Raw genomic sequence first — 10733 nt, forward strand, 5'->3', positions numbered from 1 at the left:
TTACGATATTTCTGGCAGCTATTTTCTATTGAATGTTTGTATAATGAAATAGACAAACAATTAACTGAAAACCTTAGTTGACGATCTTTCTGGCAGCTATTTTCTATTGAATGTTTGTATAATGAAATAGACAAACAAGGAACTGAAAACCTTAGTTTACGATATTTCTGGCAGCTATTTTCTGTTGAATGTTTGTACAATGAAATGGACACACGATGAACAGAGAACTTTAGTTGACGATCTTTCTGGCATATATTTTCTATTGAATGCTTGTATAATGAAATGGACAAACAATGAACAGAGAACTTTAATTGACGATCTTTCTGGCAGCTCTTTTATATTGAATGTTTGTATTAGACGAACAGTGAACAGACAAACCTTAATTGACCTTAATAAGAGTAAACTATATAACTAATTTTTCAAAAAGTTAGATTAACACCGTTACCTAAAAATGAAAGTTAAAACCGTATGTTAAAAATGGTTTCTTGCTTTTCCAGTGAGGAAGGTTTATAGTTTACTCATAGTTATACCAAGTTCCTGAAGCCATCAGATTGGAGGGAGAACCTATACGTGTACTTATTTAAATAAGAAAACATTTATTTGATCAGTTACTTACAACAGCTTAAAATGATATAATAATAAGCAAAAGAACATTAAAATATTATTATTAATATTAATCTGTTGTCTTAGTCAAATAGTAAACAATAATATCATTGTAGACACACAGTAATGTTAGTATGCGTGAAATACGTTCGAATAACAGATTGCTCTGCTTTCTGTAATGGTGTTACGCTAAAATATACTTTTTTTAATGATGCAATTTCTGAAGAAAACGGACGTATAGACAATCTGTCTGTAAGCAATATTCCTGATCCGTGACGTATTTCTTCCAGTCATCTGATATCAGCAGATTTCGTTGTGCTGGGTGCACTGAGGTTCATATTTTGTACTTTATAATGCGGTTTATTTCAATTAATCTCGATTAATTAGGATGCACGTGAATGTCACCATCGTCTTGAAGGCATTTTTTAAAAACCCGAAAGAAAATTGAGTATTCACTGCACAAATTGCGTCAGATAAGGTTCAACGAAGATAAGTCACGTTTTATAATTCGAGAATTCGAGAAAATGTCACGTATAAATATATTTGGGAGACAATTACAAGAACATAATTCCTGGTATGTCAAAGACCAGATACACTTTTCATCAAAAACTTTGAAAGCTAAACTTTTTTTTTCTTCAGTTTTGCAAATTATTTGATTTTTTCCACCTTAACGGAACCTTATGCTACACAGGGGTTAAACGGGATGGTTAAAGACAATTAATTGCTAGTGACCAGAAGGGGGACGAACCTTATGCTACACAGGGGTTAAACGGAATGGTTAGAGACACTTAATTAATTGCTAGTGACCAGAAGGGGGACATACCTTATGCTACACAGGGGTTAAACGGGATGGTTAGAGACACTAATTAATTGCTAGTGACCAGAAGGGGGACGAACCTTATGCCACACAGGGATTAAACGGGATGGTTAGAGACACTTAATTGATTGCTAGAGACCAGAAGGGGGACAACTAGTCAGCATCACTCGCTGCCTGTACGAACACTCTTAACCGAATTGTGTACTTGAGTGCCACTTTTATAACAACCCACATCTGAGAGTGTATTCAGCAGCATATCACGAACTCAAACCTTGGACCTACTGATACTGAGTTTTGTAGTTATCTACATAATAACGTAATACTAAATTTTTAGTTGTCTACATAATGACGTATTTGAGTTTTTAGTTGTCTACATATTGACGTAATACTGCGTTTTTTAGTTGTCTACATAATGACGTAATACTGAGTTTATTACTTGCCTACATATTGAGGTAATATTGAGTTTTAGCTGTTTACATAATGACGTAGTACTCAGTTTTATAGTTGTCTACGTAATAATGTAATACTGAGTTTTGTAGTTGTCTACGTAATAATGTAATACTGAGTTTTATAGTTGTCTATGTAATAACGTAATACCGAGTTTTGTAGTTGCCTACGTAATAATGTAATACTGAGTTTTACAATAAGAAAAAATAAAATTGCAGTGTCTAATATTAACCGTAAAAGATACATCAAAAGACGTTTTTGACAGAGAATATCTATTTTTACAAGAGTAGTAGCATACTTCAGCCATTTCTGAAACGATTATACTTTCCTGTAATATTCTGTAAAGAGTTCTTTACAGCTCGTAGGTTACACGTTACATTAAGCAGTTGAGAAGGACACGTCTGGTGCCCTTTTTCAATCTTGTTAAAATATAACGACTTACTGAAATCTTTTTATCTTTTCTGGTGATCCGTTTTGATGTTGCTTATTCCAAGTTATTGGATATATGTAGGTATGATAGAGTGGCTTATGATGCAAACAATTTTGATTCAATACACATATATACATAATCGTATTCTATGGTAAAAAGATATACAGTTGAAGCCATATACTTCAAAAGTATTAGATTATATTGAAAGAACTCAAGATGTACACGTCACCTTTCAAGAGTTTTTCATCCTTCTTGTTTTTGTGTTTCTAGTTTCAAACTTGTCTGTTAAATATGTAAAAAAGTTTTGTATTTATAGTTTTAAACATGATTGTTAAATATCCAAAGGAATTTTGTATTTATATTTTGAAGTTTGCTTGTTGAATGTCTAAGATATTTTTGTTGTGTTTAAAATGTTCGCGCAAACCTACACAAGTGCCATTTGTGCATAGTCGCCCCTACTTTTGAACTGATATATTAGAGGTATGGCAGCTATTCAATAGCATCCACCGCCAACTCTTGGACTACTCGATCGTATCTGAACGAATAGTGAGATTTGACCAGCACCCGCAGTCCCAAAGCACAGATCGAGTTTCTGTGGAGACGGGACACGAACCACGAATCGAATCCTCAGGTTCACAATTCGATCACGTTAACCATTATATCACACCCGGCTCAAGACTTTTTGTGTTTCTAGTTTAACCTTGCTTGTTAGATGTCAAAAAAGTTGTGTGTTTATATAGTTTCACCCTTGCTTGTTAGATGTAAAAAAAAAGTTGTGTGTTTTTATAATTTAACCCTTGCTTGTTAGATGTCAAAAAATTTGTGTTTTTATAGTTTAACCCTTGCTTGTTAGATGTCAAAAAAGTTGTGTGTTTTTATAGTTTCACCCTTGCTTGTTAGATGTCAAAAAAATTGTGTGTTTTTATAGTTTCACCCTTGCTTGTTAGATGTCAAAAAGGTTGCGTGTTTTATAGTTTAACCCTTGCTTGTTACATGTCAAAAAAGTTGTGTGTTTTATAGTTTAACCCTTGCTTGTTAGATGTCAAAAAATTTGTGTTTTTATAGTTTCACCCTTGCTTGTTAGATGACAAAAAGGTTGTGTGTTTTATAGTTTAACCCTTGCTTGTTATATGTCAAAAAAGTTGTGTGTTTTATAGTTTAACCCTTGCTTGTTACATGTCAAAATTTGTGTTTTTATAGTTTAACCCTTGCTTGTTAGATGTCAAAAAAGTTGTGTGTTTTTATAGTTTCACCCTTGCTTGTTAGATGTCAAAAAGGTTGTGTGTTTTATAGTTTAACCCTTGCTTGTTACATATCAAAAAAGTTGTGTGTTTTATAGATTAACCCTTGCTTGTTACATGTGTAAATCCCCATCGTATTTTCTTTTAACCAAAATGTAACCTGTATACCTCCATCATTTATAAGTCTCCTATTGAAGAAGGCCTTCCACAACGACGAGGCGTCATTATAGAAGCCGAAACGTCATCCAACACTACAAACAAGCAGGAACTCCACTGTTATATTTTTCAGGAAAAAATACATTGATCAAAAATATTCATCATCACTCACCATTTAAGGAGATTAAAATGTCACATAAATAATTAATAAATTGAAACATTTGTGTTACAAAGTCATAAACGAAGATGGAAAAATCCAATAGTTTTAGTTTCATTATATAGTGTATGTTGTTATTAAAACGTTTCTGAAATTATGATAAACCCTTTCAACATATTTCAATAAGTCGATATTTTCTTGATATCGACTGGCTGTAGAGTAAAATTTTTGAAACAATTATATTCTAGCGTTCGCCATCAGCTGCTATCGATGTGTATCGAATACTGACATGCATTGTTCTGAAGAATTCAACCAGAAGTACTCCCAGCTACAGCCCCAATCGTGTGACGATATATTTGAGTCTCAATATTGCATTAAGACCACAGGAATATATGAAGGTAAGGGACAATATCATATTCTATAAAGTGCTTTGTTCGTAAATAAGTAGGGGAAAAATTTATATATTTTTTCTGAATTGTATAAATACACTATACAACTAAAGAGTTGAGAAAAACTTTTTTTGTATAATTTTGTTTTGTACTGTAGTTTACTTCTGCCATAAGATACTCAACTGAATGTTTGTTTGTTTTGTACTGTAGTTTACTTCTGCCATGATATACTCAACTGAATGTTTGTTTGTTTTGTACTATACTTTACTTCTGCCATAAGATACTCAACTAAATGTTTTTTTTTGTACTGTTGTTTACTTCTGCCATAAGATACTCAATCGAATGTTTTTATGTTGTTTTGTACTGTAGTTTACTTCTGCCATAAGATACTCAATTGAATGTTTTTATGTTGTTTTGTACTGTAGTTTACTTCTGCCATAAGATACTCAATTGAATGTTTTGTTTTGTTTTGGTATGGTAAGTTTACTTCTGCCATAAGATACTCAATTGAATGTTTTTATGTTGTTTTGGTATGGTAGTTTACTTCTGCCATAAGATACTCAACTGAATGTTTTGTTTTTATTTGGTATGGTAAGTTTACTTCTACCATAAGATACTCAACTGAATGTTTTGTTTTTGTTTTGGTATGGTAAGTTTACTTCTGCCATAAGATACTCAACTGAATGTTTTGTTTTTGTTTTGGTATGGTAAGTTTACTTCTGCCATAAGATACTCAACTGAATGTTTTGTTTTTGTTTTGGTATGGTAAGTTTACTTCTGCCATAAGATACTCAACTGAATGTTTTGTTTTGTTTTGGTATGGTAAGTTTACTTCTGCCATAAGATACTCGAATGAAGCATTCCTTCCATGCTTCTAATCATGTGTTATTGCTGGAAAGTTTGTAACTTAGGGTTATCTTTTTTTACATTTGTTTGAGTTATGTTCACATTCTCTGTCAGTCAACATTTGGCCACTAGCAGATTGTTCAATAAAGTCAATGGCTGCGTTTGCGGTATGAAGGATCCATTTTACTAAACAGTTTTACTGATATTGGAACTATGCCCCTGTCAGGGTGCTTGCTGGCAAAATCAGCACTGTAATGTCCTTTTTTTTTACCATACAGCAAATATAGCGCAGCGCACTTTACAGGTGTACGATCAGACATTTTTAACACTTGCCTTTCTAATGTGAGTATGGTGGAAGTGTAGGCATCACAGAGTGACTCTGTAATAGATTTTTCTTTCTCTGCGCATCCTCTTCCTCGCAAAAATCCGATAGTGTTACTCACATTACGAACCTTCCTGTTTAAGTGATTATTTATTTTATTAGAACATAAAATTAAATTGAGTAATTCTTTGTAACGTTAACACAAAAAATTGTCACGCAGGATCTTCTAAGAAACAACGGCACTTCTAGAGGGTCACTAATACCTTAGTCCGTTAGTGTTTTGAGACCTTTCTTCCCGGCCCTGGTTTATGTAAGCCTAAAAACCTATTTATGATATATACGTTTAATTTAAAAGATAAATTATTATTGTTAATGTGTACTTAAAATTTTGCATATTTAATAGATATTTATGTATAAATTATTAATACATTAATTTATTACTAGCCGCAACCCGCAAAACATTTGCGGTAGTTTCATGCCCTTCGCTTGAATTTTCCTTATTCTATCATTCTCACACACGGCATTTAAGCTACGCTTTTTTTTTGCAGGCATTATGTGTTAGATCGATAAAACTTGGTCTATTTGAAAAGCCCCAAGTGGCACATCAGTATGTCTGCGGAGTTACAACGCTAGAATCCGGGTTTCTATACCCGTGGTGGGCAGAGCACAGATAACCCATTGTGTGGCTTTGTGCTTAGTTACAAACAATTTGAAAAAAAAAATACGCGGTCAGACAAACAAACTCGCGTAGACGTAAATTTATTTAATAAAACTACACGTACTTAACTGTATTTAATAATACTACATGTAGACGTAACTTTATTTAATAAATCTACACGTAAAGTAAACAATAAAGTGTAGTAATGGTATTTATAATAGTGTAGAGAGTATGAAACAGTTATGAGCGTTCAATGTATGACACAGTTTTATGAGTTGAAACAAAGACACTAAAAGAAAAAACGAAAAAAAAACCCGTACTAAAAAACAACAAAAAAAAACAAGTAGCTAACAGGTGTTTATAGCAGTCTATAAAACGAACCGAAGCTAAATTACTGCTAAGTAAGTTTGTAATGAAGGCAAACGTAGCTGAATATGCAGAAACGTTTGAATGCGTGTTTACTAAGTGATAAGCATATGATTTTGTATGAACTGCGCATGTGTCTTTTAGACCTAAATTAGTCGAGAAAACCCATAGCAATTGTATTCAATGTAATGTTAATTTTTGAAATAATTTGCAACTGAAAAAACTAAAGTTAAAATGGAAAACAGCCGTCACGATATGAGATTTGTAGCGTTTGATCAAGAAATATGCGAAAGTTCCGGACAGACAAACGCAAGCGTATTATTTATAGATTGATAATAATTATTTTAGTTAACTTTAGTAAATATTAATTGCCTTGTATCTTTAACGTTTAAATAATTTGATTCAGTGCTAACTTTGTCAGCTGTAAAACTTAAGTGAGTTTCGAGATCTTAATTCGCCCCCCCCCCTTTCCGGTGGGTTATCAGTAAGTCTGAAGCATTATAACGTTTCATACCTGCGGTTGTGCAGCTTTGTGCTTAAAGAAAAACAAATAAATCTTCATTTAGCACAATCACTGAATAGTTTTTTTAATACAAAGAGTTAATCGTCAATGAGTGACTTGTATATGCTAAAACTGTGGTGAATCGCACTAAATCCATGGATGAAATGCTTAATACTTATACATTCCCGACATCTTTATGACTGGAGGAGTATGTTAAAGGTTTCCCGAGTAAGAATATTTACTCAACGTTGAAGAGCACTGGACATAGCGTTTCGAAGAAGGAAGTCTTCAATATTCTCAATATAAGCTCAGGATAAACGGGTGCGTATCTCGTCATAGTAGTCGATACGATACATATCTAGATACAGAAGTTTTACCAACGGTTTGTTACAAAGTTTGACAGCCTTGTCTATAATTTATTATCTATATTACTAACATTGTCTTATTTAAGTACTTCACACTTTACAATGTTTTTCAAATTTTCAGGTTTGATCAGTTAAATTGCAGAGAAGTAAAATAAAAAAGGGTTAATATCTGTCTATATATTTTGTTATTGTTAGTTTGTTATGTTATTTTGCATGTAATGTGTTTGATCAGAGATATGAAGACAACATGTAGTACTCAATACTTATCTTCCTTTATTGAATCATTAATTTTTAGCAAAAACACTTTATTAGAAATTCTGATTTTTTTATGCACAAAAGACTTATAATTTTTACTGAAAGATTGCCAGATTTCGTGAAGATACATAAATATTATCGGACGATGTATCGATACGGCTTCATAATACGATACTCGTATCGTATCGCTGGATCGCCACACCTTTAATATACACTGTATTTGGTATTTTCAATATGAACATTTCCTTGGCATGTTGACTAATTTGTTGGGTCAGAAACCTCTGATTCAAGCATAGTCATCATTAATTTTGAACTGCTGATCAGGGGGAAGGCAACAGATAAGTAGCACCCGTCAACAAAAATATGGCTACCCTTAGCCAAAACAATGTTATAATGGCCCATATCCCAAATCGAACCTTCGACTTTTCGATTAGCTGTCTGGTACGCTAACCACTAGGCCATGACAAACCGAGGTGTATGTAGGTAAACGTTTTTAATTAGCTTTAATGAACAGCTATTGTTAGCATCCGGTTTTCGTATTTCACACATCTGGCTTCGCCATCCAAGATACTTAGCAAAACTACTGGTAATTAATACGCAACGTTCATTCGTAGGTGAGAATTAATTCAAAAATGTAAGTATTTTATAGCCTACCGTATTGTCATGTTTCATGCTTTTGGTTTTGTGGACGAATATCCAACTTAGATGAAACGAGTCGTTAATTATTACATCTTGACATGCTCAGTAAATAACTAAATAAGATATACAGTGTGTACCTATACAATATTACAGTGTGTATCTGTACAAGATGTATGTAAGGTGTGCTATGTTTGCAATTATTACCTATGTAATAGATTATAGTTCCAATGAACTTGAGTAGAAATGTTGTTATATGTATTCTATTTGATAATTTTCGGTTTTTGGCCTTGTTAATGGATAAATATATAGAACGTTATTCATATAGATCATATTTACACAACTTACACGTTTTGTTGTTTGTTGCGCAAAACTACACAATGGGCTACTTGCGCTCTGCCCACTGCGAGGAATCGAACCCTAGATGTTAGCGTTGTAAGTTCGGAGACTGCTGCCACCCACTCTCCCGACAGATGGCTTTTTAATTGCTCAACTGATATAATGTGTGTGTGTGTGTGTTTATATATATATATATATATATATATCTGTCTTGTTAATTTTTCCATTATCACTCCTTTTTCTTTGGTAGGTTCACGAAATTACTGATGTAGTTACAGTAAGACAAAACTTTAGCCAAAATTTGTTTTAATATCCATGTATTCATGTTGTATTAATACAATAGTATCTAGTTGTTTTTGTTTTGCTAACAGACCTTACTCACGTTTTCAGTTAGTTTTAAAAACTATCGTCTACTTTTTTTTCACGTTTTGACTAAATAACAGTAATTTCAGTAACTTATTGGAATTTTTATTTTAATCATTTGGGCCTTTTTTTCTGCATTTATTTTATCCTTTACTACACTGTATTTTAGGTGAAATAGGCACCAAGCGCTTCTGTTCCTCTCGTCACCATGGCAATTATTGTGAATATATTCGTCGGCCTGGCGACGATCGCGAATACCGTTCCTGCGTGTACACGTGCTCAGTAGATGGCTGCAACGACGCCCCATCGTGGAAGAAATGGAGCCTAATTAGCATATTATCATCCGCATTTATTATGATTGTAACCCACGTATTATTCACCTGGTGTTAAACGATATGAATTTCATGATTTGAAAACAAGGACTTCAAGCAACTACTCTTGGAATGCTTTATTGAAAACGATGATATTTGTACAGATACTGATGGTTTAAGACGTGTATTCCAAAGCTATGTCAGAAAAATGCTATTTTCCCGAATTACGTTTTCAATTTAAGTGCAATGTGGAGTTCAGGTTTCTGTTTTGTTATCTTTATACTTATATTTACCATCTTTTCTTTTTTGTTCTTATATTTCTGTTGTTATTTTCCATATTTTCGACTTGTACATTTAACATATTTTTCATTTACAGGGTAATGTTTAGGTTTCTGTTTTCACCCTATTTTCTACTTACAGTGAAACGTTTAGGTTTCTGTTTTCACCATATTTTCTACTTGCTGTGAGTGTTTAGGTTTCAGCTACATAATGGGCTATCTACATATTGTTCATCGTGGGGAATCGAACCACGGTTTTGAAGTATAAACATGCGGTAACATGTAGGTGATAAGTGGTCCCTATCATAACATGTAGATGATAAGTGGTCCCTATCATAACATGTAGATGATAAGTGGTCCCTATCATAACATGTAGATGATAAGTGGTCCCTAGCATAACATGTAGATAGATGATAAGTGGTCCCTAACATAACATGTAGATAGATGATAAGTGGTCCCTAACATAACAAGTAGACAAGTGATCCCTAGCATAACATGTAGATGATAAGTGGTCTCTAGCATAACATGTAGATGATAAGTGGTCCCTAACATAACAAGTAGACAAGTGATCCCTAGCATAACATGTGGATGACGAGTGGTCCCTAGCATAACATGTAGATGACGAGTGATCCCTAGCATAACATGTAGATGATGAGTGGTCCCTAGCATAACATGTATATAGATGATAAGTGGTCCCTAACATAACATGTAGATTATAAGTGGTCCCTAACATAACATGTAGATAGATGATAAGTGGTCCCTAACATAACAAGTAGACAAGTGATCCCTAGCATAACATGTAGATGATGAGTGGTCCCTAGCATAACATGTATATAGATGATAAGTGGTCCCTAACATAACATGTAGATGATAAGTGGTCCCTAACATAACAGTAGATAGATGATAAGTGGTCCCTAACATAACATGATGTATTAACGTATAGCCTATTAGAGGTCGAGTACTACTATATTTACAGGTTTGGGCTATACCAATGGTTCTCAACCTGGAGTCCTCGGACCCCTGGGGGTTCATGAGCTATTTCCTTTAATCAAATAATGCACGGAAGGACACAAAATAATAACACGTAAAAACTGAGACTGTTCTATACCTGTCATAATTTTTCTGGCTCTCTAAGAATGTTAGGTAGACGGAATCTTTCAAAAACATGGAGTCCATGGGGAAAAAATAATAAAGGGGTCCTTGGTGGTAAAAACGTTAGGAACCACTGGGCTATATCATTATTCCTTCTGGA

The 10733-nt window shown here is 33.6% G+C and overlaps 1 protein-coding gene across 1 annotated transcript in view; it reads left to right on the top strand.

Annotated features, from left to right (window-relative positions):
- Positions 1–10298, top strand: part of LOC106458856 — a 16606-nt gene extending 6308 nt beyond the window's left edge. Inside the window, exons 2-4 of the mRNA XM_022385205.1 lie at positions 4100–4249; positions 9062–9767; positions 9892–10298. Of these exons, the coding sequence (XP_022240913.1) occupies positions 4100–4249; positions 9062–9282 (371 nt within the window). The 3' untranslated portion in view covers positions 9283–9767; positions 9892–10298. The remainder of the gene's footprint in view (positions 1–4099; positions 4250–9061; positions 9768–9891) is intronic.
- Positions 10299–10733: the final 435 nt, after the last annotated feature.

Source organism: Limulus polyphemus, unplaced genomic scaffold (assembly GCF_000517525.1).
Source record: "Limulus polyphemus unplaced genomic scaffold, Limulus_polyphemus-2.1.2 Scaffold524, whole genome shotgun sequence".
Taxonomy (NCBI): domain Eukaryota; kingdom Metazoa; phylum Arthropoda; class Merostomata; order Xiphosura; family Limulidae; genus Limulus; species Limulus polyphemus.